The sequence below is a fragment of the Theileria annulata genome, chromosome 3, assembly GCF_000003225.4.
Source record: "Theileria annulata chromosome 3, complete sequence, *** SEQUENCING IN PROGRESS ***".
Lineage (NCBI taxonomy): Eukaryota > Apicomplexa > Aconoidasida > Piroplasmida > Theileriidae > Theileria > Theileria annulata.
In genome coordinates this window covers 1,276,078-1,291,085 of record NC_011100.1, presented here as the reverse complement: position 1 = coordinate 1,291,085, position 15,008 = coordinate 1,276,078, and the positions used below count along the sequence as shown (strand labels likewise).

General features: G+C 33.2%; 7 protein-coding genes across 7 annotated transcripts, besides 11 other annotated features; 3 read left to right on the top strand and 4 right to left on the bottom strand.

Moving 5' to 3' along the window:
* Nucleotides 1-146: 146 nt before the first annotated feature.
* Nucleotides 147-976, bottom strand: TA18490 (mitochondrial matrix family protein, putative; the record flags this gene model as incomplete). Its single annotated transcript, XM_950194.1, has 3 exons — nt 147-553; nt 630-689; nt 736-976. 3 exons carry the CDS (start codon nt 974-976, stop codon nt 147-149), a joined length of 708 nt encoding a protein of 235 aa, XP_955287.1.
* Nucleotides 977-1,482: 506 nt separating this feature from the next.
* Nucleotides 1,483-1,565, bottom strand: a tRNA.
* Nucleotides 1,566-1,716: 151 nt separating this feature from the next.
* TA18485 (methionine aminopeptidase, putative) lies at nt 1,717-3,366 on the bottom strand (the record flags this gene model as incomplete). The annotated part of the gene is made up of 6 exons (XM_950193.1): nt 1,717-1,929; nt 1,989-2,194; nt 2,260-2,547; nt 2,613-2,777; nt 2,842-3,000; nt 3,096-3,366. The coding sequence occupies 6 exons, from the start codon at nt 3,364-3,366 to the stop codon at nt 1,717-1,719; spliced, it is 1,302 nt and encodes a 433-aa protein (XP_955286.1).
* Nucleotides 3,367-3,426: 60 nt separating this feature from the next.
* TA18480 (cox15 homolog, putative) lies at nt 3,427-4,906 on the top strand (the record flags this gene model as incomplete). The annotated part of the gene is made up of 5 exons (XM_950192.1): nt 3,427-3,709; nt 3,741-3,889; nt 3,976-4,156; nt 4,212-4,305; nt 4,336-4,906. The coding sequence occupies 5 exons, from the start codon at nt 3,427-3,429 to the stop codon at nt 4,904-4,906; spliced, it is 1,278 nt and encodes a 425-aa protein (XP_955285.1).
* Nucleotides 3,691-3,709: a sequence feature (8 probable transmembrane helices predicted for TA18480 by TMHMM2.0 at aa 89-111, 173-192, 199-216, 246-268, 281-303, 346-363, 376-398 and 402-424).
* Nucleotides 3,741-3,790: a sequence feature (8 probable transmembrane helices predicted for TA18480 by TMHMM2.0 at aa 89-111, 173-192, 199-216, 246-268, 281-303, 346-363, 376-398 and 402-424).
* Nucleotides 4,060-4,119: a sequence feature (8 probable transmembrane helices predicted for TA18480 by TMHMM2.0 at aa 89-111, 173-192, 199-216, 246-268, 281-303, 346-363, 376-398 and 402-424).
* Nucleotides 4,138-4,156: a sequence feature (8 probable transmembrane helices predicted for TA18480 by TMHMM2.0 at aa 89-111, 173-192, 199-216, 246-268, 281-303, 346-363, 376-398 and 402-424).
* Nucleotides 4,212-4,246: a sequence feature (8 probable transmembrane helices predicted for TA18480 by TMHMM2.0 at aa 89-111, 173-192, 199-216, 246-268, 281-303, 346-363, 376-398 and 402-424).
* Nucleotides 4,364-4,432: a sequence feature (8 probable transmembrane helices predicted for TA18480 by TMHMM2.0 at aa 89-111, 173-192, 199-216, 246-268, 281-303, 346-363, 376-398 and 402-424).
* Nucleotides 4,469-4,537: a sequence feature (8 probable transmembrane helices predicted for TA18480 by TMHMM2.0 at aa 89-111, 173-192, 199-216, 246-268, 281-303, 346-363, 376-398 and 402-424).
* Nucleotides 4,664-4,717: a sequence feature (8 probable transmembrane helices predicted for TA18480 by TMHMM2.0 at aa 89-111, 173-192, 199-216, 246-268, 281-303, 346-363, 376-398 and 402-424).
* Nucleotides 4,754-4,822: a sequence feature (8 probable transmembrane helices predicted for TA18480 by TMHMM2.0 at aa 89-111, 173-192, 199-216, 246-268, 281-303, 346-363, 376-398 and 402-424).
* Nucleotides 4,832-4,900: a sequence feature (8 probable transmembrane helices predicted for TA18480 by TMHMM2.0 at aa 89-111, 173-192, 199-216, 246-268, 281-303, 346-363, 376-398 and 402-424).
* A 69-nt stretch (nt 4,907-4,975) lies between the features above and the next one.
* On the bottom strand, nt 4,976-5,872 carry TA18385 (uncharacterized protein; the record flags this gene model as incomplete). Its single annotated transcript, XM_950191.1, has 1 exon — nt 4,976-5,872. One exon carries the CDS (start codon nt 5,870-5,872, stop codon nt 4,976-4,978), a length of 897 nt encoding a protein of 298 aa, XP_955284.1.
* A 254-nt stretch (nt 5,873-6,126) lies between these two features.
* On the top strand, nt 6,127-6,693 carry TA18380 (uncharacterized protein; the record flags this gene model as incomplete). Its single annotated transcript, XM_950190.1, has 1 exon — nt 6,127-6,693. The coding sequence occupies one exon, from the start codon at nt 6,127-6,129 to the stop codon at nt 6,691-6,693; it is 567 nt and encodes a 188-aa protein (XP_955283.1).
* A 152-nt stretch (nt 6,694-6,845) lies between these two features.
* Nucleotides 6,846-11,534, bottom strand: TA18275 (uncharacterized protein; the record flags this gene model as incomplete). Its single annotated transcript, XM_950189.1, has 3 exons — nt 6,846-7,435; nt 7,512-10,976; nt 11,060-11,534. 3 exons carry the CDS (start codon nt 11,532-11,534, stop codon nt 6,846-6,848), a joined length of 4,530 nt encoding a protein of 1,509 aa, XP_955282.1.
* A 727-nt stretch (nt 11,535-12,261) lies between these two features.
* On the top strand, nt 12,262-14,931 carry TA18270 (uncharacterized protein; the record flags this gene model as incomplete). The annotated part of the gene is made up of 11 exons (XM_950188.1): nt 12,262-12,532; nt 12,595-12,746; nt 12,789-12,874; nt 12,906-12,983; nt 13,080-13,317; nt 13,386-13,895; nt 13,958-14,003; nt 14,170-14,389; nt 14,454-14,597; nt 14,666-14,740; nt 14,772-14,931. 11 exons carry the CDS (start codon nt 12,262-12,264, stop codon nt 14,929-14,931), a joined length of 1,980 nt encoding a protein of 659 aa, XP_955281.1.
* Between the last annotated feature and the right edge of the window lie 77 nt (nt 14,932-15,008).

The following is a 15,008-nucleotide window of genomic DNA, read 5'->3' as shown; positions in this document are numbered from 1 at the left end:
GAAAAATATTAATAATTATCTCTTCTTCACTGGGGTATTCCTTTTCTTCTCATTCTTTTATTATTACTTCACACATATCATAAATATATAACAGAATAGCGTTTATATTTGATATTAATAACTTGTATTGGTATATGAAAAGGAAATTATTTGGAAGATAAGAATTTTTCCAGGCCTTTAAGCCAGACCATATATTCTCTTTGTTCTTTATCGATGCTACAGGCGTCGATAAAATCACAAAGTTCAGAATCTACTCCTAGACTTGCAAGCCATTCATCGAAGCTGCTTTGTAGTGTATCATCTAGATCTTCAAACTCAGGTCCGTTATAGCTTGAAACGGAGTTTTTGGCTTCCTGGTCTGCATACATTCTGACATTGCAGATGATGTATCTGTACTTTTCGTCGTTTTGTAGTGTGCTACAAAAGAATGTAACCCCTTGTCCCACTGGATTCTCAACTGTTACTGAGAAATCAGTCATTTCTGCTTGCGTTTCTCCGTCTCCTTCGGCCTCAAATGGTGACACTAGTTGGAAATCAACAACCACAGACAAATCTGACAAATTATTAACCATTTTAAATTGAGCAGAATGGAATATTATCTAATTTTAGGTTTAGTTTATAAAAAATACCTCCGACTTTCTTTTCAAGAGTCATATTGACATCACCGTCCTTTTCGACAAATTTCCATCCTAGAAGAACATTCGTAAAAACTTGTTAATAAAAATTATCTAATACCTGATTTAGATAAGTAATCTTTGACTAAGTTTGGAGGTTCATAATTTGAGGTTTCGTGGTGGATTTCTCCTTGAACAACTTGAAGGAGTTTTCCCGATTCCGTGGTTAGATTCCTCAAAGACATAGTTAAAGCACCGAACTTCTTGTTTAGGGAAACCTTATTCGTGAAGAATCTTCTCGAATTAGTTCCCAAGGCTGGAAATGTCTTGGGAAGGTTTCTAACTACTGTTCTAACTAACATTTCTAAGGGTAAGTATGTTCAATTATTTTTTAAGGTAAAACTACATTAAACTAGGAATGTATAACCTTTAAAGTTAAATTATAATAAATTTAACTTAATGGATAATGGGGGTGTAGAGTTATTAAAGTAAACTGTTTTTAACTTTTGGATATGTTAATTTCATAACTATCCTTCCAAACGAAAACTCAAACAGAAACTTAATAGACTTTTAAAAAGATGTGAAAATAACCTATCTAGAGTTATTGTTTACACAGTATCATTGTATGCCAGTAGAATCAATAGAAGATTCAATAGAACAATTTTCAGAATATTTATAATAAGACTTGTATTCAATATGATTTGATTTTTAATAATTTATTAGTGTGTAAGATCCATACACATATGGAAGGTCACCTGATTTTCCGTTTTTTATCTCCAAAAAATAATCTCAAACACAATATATTGTTTCCTACCATATTCATATCTAAAATTGCTCAAAATGTGATAGAAAACATTTAAAAGGAGTCTGCACGGAGTGGGGTTCGAACCCACGCGGTCATCAAACCAGAAGATCTTAAGTCTCCCCCCTTAACCACTCGGGCATCCGTGCAATTGCTATACCTCTATATTTTATTTATAAGCGTTTTGATTTTCTTCTTACATAACTATATACTATATTATCAATATTAACTAGCCTATATTAACATAAACCGATGATATAATATATTATGGTATATTAACAATAAGGCTGTGTTATGTGGTTAATAGTCATCACCTCTGGATAGGACTTCCTTACATGTAGGCCTAAGTAGTATGGTATGTTCCATTTGAGAAGTAAAACTATTGTTGTTATCGCATAGCGGAGGGTATGGTACAATAATTCCAGCATCAACAAGATTCCTAAGAACCAATGATCCCCTTTTATTTGTTAAATCATCGAGCCACCTTTTACAGAATGGTAGAGTAGAAAACTCCTACAAAATAAAAATAACGGTGTTAATATAATTGTGATTGTATATGTCTAGATTCTTACCCTATTAATTACATTTAGGCTTTCTCGGGCTGATTTGAGTCTGATAGGGGCGTAAATGGAATTAGGATTTTTCATGTAGTGTGAGCAGTCCATTTTTTCAACTACCGTTCCACTTCCTGTTGTTGCAAATGTCTCAATTGCAAACACATCGCCCTCCTCCATTATATCTCTGTTACCGCTTTTTCCAACGATTGGTACTGCCTTTCCTATGTTAAAATATAAAACATATTTTTGTAACTATGGGTTCATAATAGATGTAAATAAAAATTACCAGCGTGAATAATATATTGTCCTATGTTATGTCCGGTAAGGTTTCTTATCGGCTTGATTTTATGAGTTCTATTCTTTAGGGTTATTTCAAACGATTCAATAACTTCTTCAATTGCCTCTCCCAGTTCTGAAGTTCTGGCATCGATTCCAGCGAGTTTTAAGCCTGTGTTTGTTGCCTCCTTTGTGGATTCAATGAGTGGGTCATATTTCTCATCAAAGGCTATGGTAAAAGCACTGTCGATTATGTAACCGTTAACATGGGTCCCAAAATCCAGCTTCATAATATCGTCTAAAATATTTTTCAACCATTTTTAAATAAGTATAGTTTAAATATTGAAATTGATGAGAAAATACCTTTCTCAAAAACCGTTTTATCACCGTAGTTTGGCGTGTAATGAGCTGCACAGGAATTTAGTGAACAACCTGTAGGAAACCCCCAACCTGATTTAAGTCCCTCAGCTTCAATGAGATATTTGGTCTTTGATTCAACAGCTTGTACAATATCCAAGCAAGAGACTCCTATATTAATATGTACAATAGAGTATTCATGATAATTAGGTATATATAAGTAGTATAATCATACCTGGCCTTATTACAGACTGAATATACCTTCGAACTTGTCTGTGGACCTCAGCTGCTCTTCTCATGTCATTGTACTTTTCAAAGGAAATCTTTTCAAGATGGCGTTTTTCCTCATCAGTAATTCTCTTTTTGTTCCCACCAGAATACTCACTGACCTCTCCTATAATTATTTTACACATTATTATATATATTGGGAAATATTTAACTAAATAACAGTAAGGAAATGATAAATGTTTGGAAATAATTAATTAAAACCTTCAGGATAAATTGAATTTTTGAATTGTTCAACCACTGTTTTATCAGTAACAAAGGGAGAAGTCCATTCTCCTATTTTCCTGATGGGTTCTCCCTTTTCAGAATCAAACAATAAGGGATTTCGAGGCGTTACATTTAAGGATTCAAGTTCTAATAGGGCATCGTCAAATTCGTCAGTAATCTTTTTTGATTTTTTTTTCTTCTTAGAATCCGATTTATCCTTAACTTCAGGTTTCTGAAGAACGACTTCATTTTGAGCTGAATCATTCATTATAAAAAGTGTAAACCTTACCATTAATTTATTTGGGTGGGGAAGATCAGTTTTTATAAAATGCTTATGAAACTAAAATTTTTCAATAAAACAATCTTCAATGATCAAAAATTGGTCAATTTTCTGAAATCTAGGTTTATTATTCCTGAACACCGTTGCGTCTCTCCAAATCCTCTTGATACACATTCACGGGTAAAGTTAGGACACCTTTTTACAGTAACACCCAAACTCCTGAATTTAAACTGGAGGGTCCGATTTAGTACTCTTAACTCTACACAATTTGTGCTAGAATCCCCAATTGTTAAAAGGGGGTTTGAAAAAAAAGTAGGATGGTGGCTCATGGGTTAGTTTTCCTTCATTTACACTTGTCAAAGGTTGTTCTGGCTTAACAGCCTTTATCATGGGATTTGGCGCTTATGTTAGGCTCAATGAAAGTGGCCTTTCGATGATTGATTGGAGGTTTTTTGGTCTTCCATTACCACAAAACGACAATGAATGGGATTTAGAGTTCCAAAAATATAAGGTGAGTCATATTTGCTAGACATATTTTTAATTTAAATTTACTATGTAATTGTATTTCTTTTACATAGAGTAATAATAATTGGTTAGAAAACACCTGAATACAAAGGTGTACACCACGGGATTAGCCTGGAAGAGTACAAGAATATATATTTGAAAGAGTGGCTCCATAGGATGGTAGGAAGAGCTTCAGGCGCTTTCTTTGCTCTCGGTTGTTTATATTTTTCATTTAAACGTGGTTTAAAACCACGAGGTTATTTACTCCTTACAGGTATACCTAATATCACGCACCTATTTACTTCAAAAGGTAGTAATAAGTTGTACAGCAATTGGAACAATCGGTGTGTATCAAGCATTTGTGGGTAAATGGATGGTGGAAAGCGGGTTTTTTGAACCGAAAACCGAGAATAAAACACCCAGGTACTATATAATGCATTTATTACAGTTTAGGGTCTCTCCATATAGGCTCTGCTTTCACTTCTTTAACGCAATGGCAATTTATTCCCTATGTTTCTACAACTCAATTAATTTGTTGTGTGGAAATCTCAAATCAGTTACTGCCACAAAAGATTTGTTTAAGATGAAATATTTGGCAGGGACTACAGCGGTTTTGGCCTTGCTTACCATGGCATATGGAACCTTTGTTGCAGGCAACGATTCAGGCCTATCCTACAACACTTGGCCTTTAATGGACGGGAAAATTGTACCAGATCAAGTTTTGAACCTGAAAAGCCCTAGACAACTTTTCGAAAATGACGCAGTTGTACAGTTTAATCACAGAACTCTGGCATACCTAACAGCACTGAGCTCTTTAGTTACGCTTGTAGTTTCAAAGAAGTTAAACGTACCCAGATCAGTAAGCAAGATGTCAATGGGAGTTTTACACGCTTCACTCTTACAGGCCCTTATTGGTATCTTGACGGTAGTGAACCAAGTACCGTTACACGGAGCTTTAGTTCATCATTTTAATGCAGTTGCACTTTGGTCAGTGATCCTTGCTCTATTAAGAGTTTTAAAGTAATCTTATAGCAATTATTATAATGTATATTTCTACTAGCATATAAAGTGTATGTGGTATAAATTCAATGTATTACTTTGGTTTGAAAAAAGAAGTGATGGATGAAGTCCCCTTGGGGACGTGGTTGATTTTATGTCGTTTCGACCTTGTAGTGATTATTTGAGGGTTCTTTTCAACTATGATGGGTTTAGAAATCGAGTTCAGAATATCAGATGGTATAATATGGCGAGAAGATTCTGGAGATAATAGGGATTTTACAATTGACCAGCAGAATCTTCTGCACTTGCCCTCATCAATTGTGACTAAATTTTTACGAAGGTCTTCTGATTTAGTGGTTTCTACATTCGAGTATGATGAGATTGTGATATTATTGTCAACAACGTATTTAACCATATTGTTAACCTTAAATTTAAGCAAATGTGTAAATTTCATATCGTTTGGCTTCAGGAGTAACTCATTCACACCTTGAGATTCCATTACGTCACACAGATATTTAATCCTATCCTTCACCTTATTTACGTTATTTTGCCACAAATACATTACAGAAGACTGAAGGTTGCTCAATGTGTAGTCGGCGGATTTTCCTGAGTAGAACTCAATTATCCTGGAGGCCATGGTTAAGTAATTGTTTTTGTTTTGATACAGAATTGAGATAAAGATGAATAAGACATCAAAATCGAAGGTGGCGGCTATTAAGTCAGGTGAAGTTAAAATATGATCAACAAACACACTTACACGGTTAACGTTTGGTTTTATTCCCTGGAGCCTGTAAAATTTATTATTGCTAAAAACAAAATAATCAGGTTCTAAAGGGTTAGTGGGACTTGGAAGGAAGACTATTTCGTAGCCCTTTTCATTACTTAAGGAATTATGGGAAATGAGCAATTGCGATTTAGTATTAAACTCAAATTCTTTACTAGGTTTATTGGAAGAATTGTTAAAATTTAATATTGAGGAACTTAGAAGCATGTTAAATTTGAAGAAATGAAGGAAGAGTAGGTAAAATTAATAAGTCCTTTTACTTAGAGGTTGGATCAAAAAAATAAAATTAAAAACCAATAATTGTTACTAGAACCAAGCTAATATTACAAAAACTTAAAATATAACATTATTTAAATAATAATAAACAATAGTTTTTATAAAATTATTCAAATGTGTGCCCCAATAGTTGAAATTTTGCTATTAAGTGAAATTAATTTTTGTTTATTTTTTAAATAAATTTAATGGCTTCTTTTGATGATTTTTTCGGTGATAAAGATCCCATTCCTAATAAAAATTCTGCAAAAAATAATGTAAAAGATGGTAATTTAACTAGCTCCAACTCTTTTGAAAAAAATCACCTAAATGCCTCCTCTGAAAGTAAACAAAATCCAGGAGAATCATTGAATTTATCTCAAGTTAATCAGAAAGCTTCTTCGACTAAACCAGAGAATGAATCGTCTAATCCTTACGAAGTTTGGCAAAAAAAATTTACCGAAAGAATCGAAACACTAAAATTAAAAGAAGCTGAAGAAATCGAAAACAGAACTAAATTAGCAGCAGCAGAACTTGAACAATGGCATAAAAATCGCAAATTACAAATAGATGAGAAGCTTAAAACCCTTTTAGAGCAAGAACCCTCAGAGAATTCATCCAATCGCACAGAATTTGACTGGATTACAGCTTCAAAATATTTAGAATCAAGTGAATTTTTTCAAAAAGATCAATCGAGTGGACAAAATCAAAAACTTATAGAACTAATTATGAAAAAGAAACATATTCTCGAAAAATCGCGAAATTCCACAAAATAACAGTTATAATTGTTTGATATAAGATAATATCGCTTTATTTTGTAATAATTAACATCACTTGATGAAAAGGTTGTTAAACTAATGTACTCTATACCACTCTATTACATGAAACATAGTATATTGATATTATTATTAGTATATATAATTAATTGTTAAGTTTGATGGTAAATCATTCTCGGATAATTGGTGTTTGCCCTCAGCGAAAAATCAAACTCGGAGTGATCTTTATATGTTTCAGGTGAGTGTAACTTAGTCCCCAAATTCTGTGATGATGAATTATAAATCGATAGTAATCGCTCATATTTTGCCTCTATCAGACCAGTTTCCCTCATTCTACTTTGATTAGGGACGTTCTGATCATGATTAGAACTGTTAAAATCTCGGTACTGAGAATTGTCAGAATGGAGTAGGGCATTTAAAGACTCTTTTAGACTAGAAATTTCCCTAGATAACTGGTCATTTTCCCTCAAAAGTTGGTACTGCCTGTTATAAAGTGATTTAGACTCTGATTCGAAAGTGAAACGTTCACGCTCAATCTGTTCATTGAGAGCTTGCTGGATCCTCTGAGAATTGTTTTGCTCAATCATTATCTGATCACTTAGATTGCGATTTTCCTGGAGTAGAAAATCCTGGTTCTCTTTTAATTGATCTAGTGAAACCAGCTTTGTCTGAAGAACCTTTATCATCTGATCCTTCTCCAAAGAATGCTTCATAAAAGAGTCCTTTAATTTTGTTACCTTTTCTATAAGAATATATATCAGCTTAATATATAATGAAGTAAATAGTGAAAATATGTAACTGTAAATAATGTTTTGTACCTTCGGAAAGTGAGTTATCTGAAGTGGAAGCAACAAGAGTATTGATTTTAGAGATGATCATGGAACAGGTAGTAGGTCCAGTCATTTGTAGGGCGTGTATGACTCTAAGTAACTGGCAATTTCTTTTAGCAAGTTTTCCCTTCGAAAGTAGAACTGATCTTATAAGGCTCCTTACGAGAACAGAATTATTTTTGTGAGCCATTAAAGTATTCTTGATCTTATTAAGAGCCAACTCTTTCCTTGTTTTATTGTAGAGGTAGATGACCCAGAAAAGCCTGGCAACAGCCTTTGAATGCAATTCTTCAAGTTTTGCCTCCCGAAGATCATTGTCGGATTTAAACTTATCAACACAGTATTTGAAAGCCTGTAATTGTCGTAACAGTTCCTCATTCTCGTCTGATTTTATTTGGTATTCACGTCTAAGACTTTCATCAAAGCTCTTAAACTTCTTGAGTGAGATTTCGACTGCCTCATATGAAGTTCTTAGATAATTGTAGTCCCTTAAAAGAGTATCATAATTGTCTTTAATATCATTTCGATCTTTCTTGATTTTGTTCACCTCTTTATCTTTGTCACTCAAACGTGAAGTTAATTTGATATTATCTTTAGTTTTATCTTCTAGAACATTCCTAACACCCATGAGCTCGTTCCTCAAAGAATTATTCATGCTCTCGACCTTTTCAACGCTGGATTGAAGCTGTTGGTATTTTGTTTCAAGTTTGAGTTTCTCTGAATTTGAAGTCTCAAATGATGCTTTAACATGTCCAAGTTCAGTCTTGGTGCTCTCCAAATTTTTCAACAAGACTGTATTGTTGTTTTCCAATATCGACATTTTAGACTCGAATTTTTCAGTTTTATTCTGGTAATCTGTTAACAATAGTTTGGTCCTTCTCAGTTCTTCAGTTAATCTCATCTCATTTGTCCTTAGTACTTTAACTTCACCCAATAATTGTAATTCCTTTGTTCTTAATAATTTGTTCTCAGCGGTCAGTTGATGTTCTTTGGATCTTAACATCTTAATCTCATCTGAAAGTTGGTGCTCATTTGAGGATAATAGCTTATTCTCAGAAGTTAATTGAACATTACTTTCTTTTAACTCCGAAACTAGTTCTAGGTTAGTTTGATGATCCAGTTCAAGACAATGTAATTTTTCATTCAGTGATCTGACTTTGTTGGATAAAACTTCATTTTCAGACTTAAGATCCTCTGCCTGAACCTTGAGCTTATTGTAATTGTTTTTCTCATTCTTTTCCATTTCCTTTGAAATTTGAAGTTTGTTATATTCATCTTCCAGCTTTGAGAATTGTTGGACTGCTTCAATTTTCTCACGACCCAGACGCTTTATTACCATTTTATGTTGTTCTAGAGTCTCGTTCAACTTTATTCTTTCTTGTTCCATCATCGTTATGGTAACATTGTTTTCATTTATGGTTGTCCTAAGCTTTTCTTCAGAAGAAAAATTGTTATTTACTAAATCTTCCAACTCATACTTATGCATCGATTTCAAATTCTTTATCTTTTGCTTCAATTTTGATATTTTAGCCTTATATTTTGTGATCTCTTCGTGCAACAAATCATTTTTATTTGTTAACTCGTTAAACTCGTCCAATAAATCATTCAATTCCGATCTTTCAGATGGATTACCAGATGTCAAAGATTCTTCATCCTCCTCTTCTGTTGTTTTAGTTTCTTTTGATTCTTGTTTGACTGGCCTCTTAGCACCATACCAACATTTTTGTAACATCTTGTTAGCTAGAACATGATTGTTGCACAATAGTTCATCATCAAAAAAGGTGGAGGAATTTTCTGAAAAATCACTTAAATTATCACTTTCTGGAGGTGATTCACTCAAGTGGCTTTCCTTATCTTCTACTAGTTCATTTTTATAATCTTGGTTTTTATTTACTGGGTTAGTGTTACTCTCAGCCATAGAAACATCACAAAGTTCTTTGTTGGGTGTTTTAGTGAAGGAATCAGAAGCTTTTTCTAACGCATCTGCATAATCTTCAGCAAAACCATCTGCTTCGCTGTCAACCAGTTCTGCCGGTTCAAATGTATCTATCATACCTGTTTTGTTGTCTTTATTTAGTTTTAGGTTATCAACAGATGATTCACCAAAGCGATTGTCAGAAAATAGGTCAGAAGAATCATTAAAAAAGGATTTATCAAAAAGTGAGAATGATTCTCTGGTTTTATTGAAGGGTTTAAGTTGTAAGTCATCAAGTTTAACACCTGCAAGTTTATCATTAAACTCGGGCAATTGGTTATCAGAGAGTGAATCTGTCATTGAACCAAAATTCGCATTATCTAAATTTGTCAAATTTTTTGGATTATTAATTGAAGCTTGAGAATCAAAACTCAAAAAATCAATGGTTGACATGCTCCCAAAACTCGTATTCATTACTAATTTGTTTTTTTCACCTTTGGGTTTATTATCCCCAACAGGACAATTACTATCCTCTGGAAACAAATTTGGAAATTGATTAGAAAGTTGATTACTCTTGACTAAAGGACTGTCTACTTGATTTGTCTGATTATTTAGTAAAATAGAGGAGGAAACCTTATCAGCTGAGAACAAACCTGAAGGACCATGTAGACTAATTGCTTCTGTGTTCTTATCAATAGCGTTTGTCAAAGATCTTAGAATATTTGTTAAACTGGGGAGTCCTGACTCATTTTCTTCACCTTGTTTTTGAACCAATTTATCTTTTTCGAGTTTATTAGCCCTGTTCATGGTCGATAAATTTGGTTGATTATCCAATAGGTTTAAACCTGTTGAAAGTGGTGAACAAGCCTGACCTGGAGTATAAAACCCTCTATTTATTCTCAGATTTGGTCCATATTTATCTGAGATTAGGCCATAGCTATCCAGATTAACAGCTTCGTTATCACATTTAATAGGTGATCTATGATATCTATCACTTGGTTCAACATACCTAATGGGTGTTTTAATACAGTTAACAGAGAATTCAGAGGCAGTAACCGTATTCATAGGAGGAGCTAACTTTTTGTTCTCTCCATTCAGCCATTCTTTGCCAGTATTAACAAAGAGTTTCTCCTTTAATACAGAATTATTTAACCTGGGGTCAAGTTTCGGATCTGCTCTAGTGATTTTATAGAAGTTTAGTGAAAGTCTATTTATTTTGGGTCCTTTCCTTTCGACTGATTGGAACAGCTTTTGAATTAAATCGGTTGAACTGTTGATTATATTGAATCCCTCCTCTAATCCTACCCTAAGGCTATAAGAATCCATGAGATCATTCAAGTTTCTAACGCTTCTTGGCTCCTCAGCATATCTGTTTCTGATTAATCTACCTTCTTGTGTATTATCAATTGCTCTGGTGGTAAAAGCTGATTTGTGGGCCTTTGGGTCATTATAAAATGAGTAATTTAGGTGCGAATTAATGCGATTGTTATAGCTATTTGGTTCACAATCCAAGGGAAACCTAGAAACACTTCTTACACCTGAACAATACATTATAAATGTGTAACTTGTTTTATGTACATATGTAATAGATATTAAAAGGTATATAGAAAAAATAAAATACCTTGTATTCCAATACTACTAGTATTATTCTTGAATGCAGTGTAAGAATTGAGGTATGAACTGGTATTATGGTTATTATTTTTGTTTTTCTGTGAACACTCAACTCTTTTTAATACGATTTCGAGGGGAAGGTGAAAGCAGGACAAAGATTTAGCAAGAAGTTTTAGAACCCTTTCACTTTTGTAAATGTCAAATAATGACATGTTCTTATCAATATAGTTGTAGAGTTCAGAGACTAGTTGTTTTGCAGTGGAGGAATCGCTGAACAGAAAGACCGATAGGATTTGCGATTTCAGTTTGTTTGTAAGTAAGGAAAGCTGAGGAATCAAAATGGTTCCCTGTGAAAGCATCACCACTGAGCTTGTAGGCTCGAAAATTACAAGGTAAGGTGTAGTGTCATTACTTTCAAAATTACAATTAGATGCCTTCCAGCTCATGGGACCATGCAAAATGGCCCGGTACAAAATTTTTGCCATATTTCAGATTTAAATAAAATATCGAATATAAATTAATGTTATTTAGTCCGAAAAGGAAACGATACGGCGTTAATGTTCAAACACATATTTACACTAATTATGGAGTTCAGAAAGAAAGGACACCCTTATAAGATTAAAATAATTTTTACATTTAAACAGTACGAAATGGAGAGGATTTAGGAGAAATTTTGGTAATATCTAAGGAAATTCAATGTTAAGGTCATAAATCAAGTTAGGCAGTCTGCAAAAATGTGCGAACCAATGTTGTATGTTCGCGTAAATTTGTATATCAATTTCTCTCAGTTCTAAATGTGATTTTTTAAAAAATAGGTGGAATCTAACAAAATTATCTCATTTTTAGTTATTTCCAGACCAATGATACACATCTAGTTATATTTTATAGACAATTCATTTTAACTGGATCTATGTTTTATTTTTTATTTTTATTTTAATTAATTTATTAATTTAATTAATAAATTCGTTAGTTTAATTAGTGAAATTATATTTTGCTAGTTAATCACACAATTAGTGGTGTTTTTTAGTTATATTTTCATGATTAAAATCATTTAACTAATAAGTAATTTTAGTTTATACATATATGTAGATTAATTAGTATAGTATTGTTTAAACCTTTTGATCAATAAAATTTTAAATTGTTTATTTGTAAAAATAGAAACGGATTTTTGTAATTCTACCTACCTTTTAAAGTTAAGCTAAAAATGATAAAATGGCTAAGAAAAACAACACACTCCAAAAATCTGATCCAACAGATGATGACTTGAATAATTTAAGTACAAGGTCAAATTCTAGAAGTAACTCAAAAACACGAAGAAATACTCTAAATAAAAAGACCAAATTTAATGATTCCAACGAATTACAAGAAAATGGATTGGAAAGTTCTGATTCCGACGCATTCTTCGATTCAGATGAGGAAGAAGGTCATTTAAACAGAAGCGGGAATGTACCAATTGATTGGTATGAAACCGAAGATCATATAGGTATTTCCGAATCCTACTTATTTAACCGATGCCACATGATTAAGCTAATAAATAATGTTTAGGGTACACTGTTGAGGGCAAGAAACTAATAAAAGAGCTGGATTCTACTCAGTTAGGCCAGCTTATTTTCAATTCAGAGAATCCTGACGCATGGAGAACTATAATTGATCCTAGAAACAATCGCACAATTAGACTCACAGATGATGATCTTAAGGTTCGTTTAACCAAAACGTGCTTTTAAATTTCAAAATTTTAGATAATTAGAAGGATAAGAAAGGGACTGTACCCATCCGAAACGTACGATCCAGAAGCTGTAACTGTAGAGTTTGATAACAAGGACTCGTAAGTCACAAACGCAATAATTTTTTCCTAGGATTCACCCCGTTTCATTTGAACTTCCACCCAAAAATAGGTTCCTACCCTCCAAATGGGAAGCCATGAAAGTCGCCAAGTATCACTTTATAAATCCACAATTCATTTATATTATTCTTATTTTTACCATATCATGTACCATATTTTGGAATAAAATACTTATTTATATTTTTAGGTTGGTGAAGTTGATAAAGAGTGGAAAGATATATACTTCTGAACAAAAGAGATTGAACGAACTTAAGAAACTGGAGGAATTGGAAAGAGTAGAAGATATATGGAAGGATTCAATATATGACGTTGATCCTACTAGCGCAAAGAGGAGCTATAAACACGAAATTAAACCTCCTAAAATAGCATTACCAACTAATTCCGAGTCGTATAACCCACCTGAAGAGTATTTACTAAATGAAGAGGTATTTTTTACTAAAATTGTTCATAATTTGCCAATAATTACTATAATAAATGGTGAATAATTATCTAGGAAACTAAGGAGTGGAAAGAAACACCAGAACACGAAAGATCAGTTAACTACCTACCAACACAATACAGTAGCATGAGACTAGTTCCAGTTTATCCCAACTTGATAGTGGAAAGGTTTAACAGGTGTCTTCAGCTTCTTATGTGCCCAAGAGCTGTGAAACTGAAGATGAATGTAGATCCAGAGTCTTTGTTACCAAAGTTACCAAGTCCTTCTGAACTTGGTCCTTACCCCAAAATAGTCAGTGTAGAATATAGGTTTAAAGGGTTGAAAAGGCTTTCAGTTGACTGTACAGGAAGGTTTTTGGCGCTCTCCTCATCAGAATTAATCAACATCTGTGATGTTTTAACAGGAAGGCCCTTCCTAACTCTTGAATTCCATGATATTCATGACCTGTTATGGCACCCTAAATTTCAAGTCATAATCGTATCACACGAAAATTACGTCTCTGCATTACCAGTCGATTTGCCAAATAAGTTTCAGACTGACTCAGTAGAGTGCAATGATACCACAGTAAGTTTAACCAAATCATATTTACTTATATATAAAATGAATATTTCATATTGATAAATTAGGACTACGAAAAGGCAGTGAAATACTTAAGTATGGAATCTCCAAAGGGTAACTGGAATCCATACAAGAAGGTAATAGTAACTGAAAATTTATGATGTTAGGATAAATATGAAGGATTGACGATTCAACATAAACACCCAGTTAAATACATGTCAATACACCCTGGAGGTAGTACACTAAATACCCCAATACATTAATTTAATCAATTATTTAGGAAATTATTTTGTATGTGTGTGTCCGGACTCATTAGAGAGTATTAACCAGTGCATTTTACACTGCTTGCCCAAAAGAAGCTCAATGAAACTTGGGAACAAAGTCTCTAATAACAAGATGAAACTGGCAATATTCCATCCCAGTGAACCCAAGCTGATAATAGCATTCACAAGGAATATCAGAGTCTATAACCTTAATACTAAAGCTGGCCATGATAACAAGTATCCTTTTATCACTATTTCTTAATTATACCCACATATAAGCATAATTCATATAATTGTTCAGGTTAGCTGACGAGAACAAGTTTACAGGGGTTGAGTTGCCTGTTTCAATTGACACTAACGGAACATATTTGTTGACTGGAGATGAACTGGGGAAGCTTACAATATTCGATCAGGAAATATCATCATTTCCATATAAATCTTTTAGGTACTTTTCTACACTACCATATCTATTTTACATATATATATACCATGAGCCCATATATTTTATTGTAGTTTTGAAAATGAGACTATAATAAAGGTTCAAATTCATAAGAAGCTCCCTTTGTTCCTAGTTGCATATACTCACTGGTACGTTCATACTCAATTTATAATTCATTAGTGTAAAATGCTTTCATCTGAGTACTACCCAGGAAAGCGAACTTTTATTCGTCCCTCTTGGTGAATTGAAAATTAAGGAAAAGCTCACTGATTGTTCGTGGCACAACACCGAGCCCTGGCTATATACAAGCACTAACAAAGAGGCACTCATGTGGGCCTGATACACATCTTAGTTTTGACATATAATTTTATACACCTTAATATCTGTTAAAATAACTATCAATTATGGAATCTCATA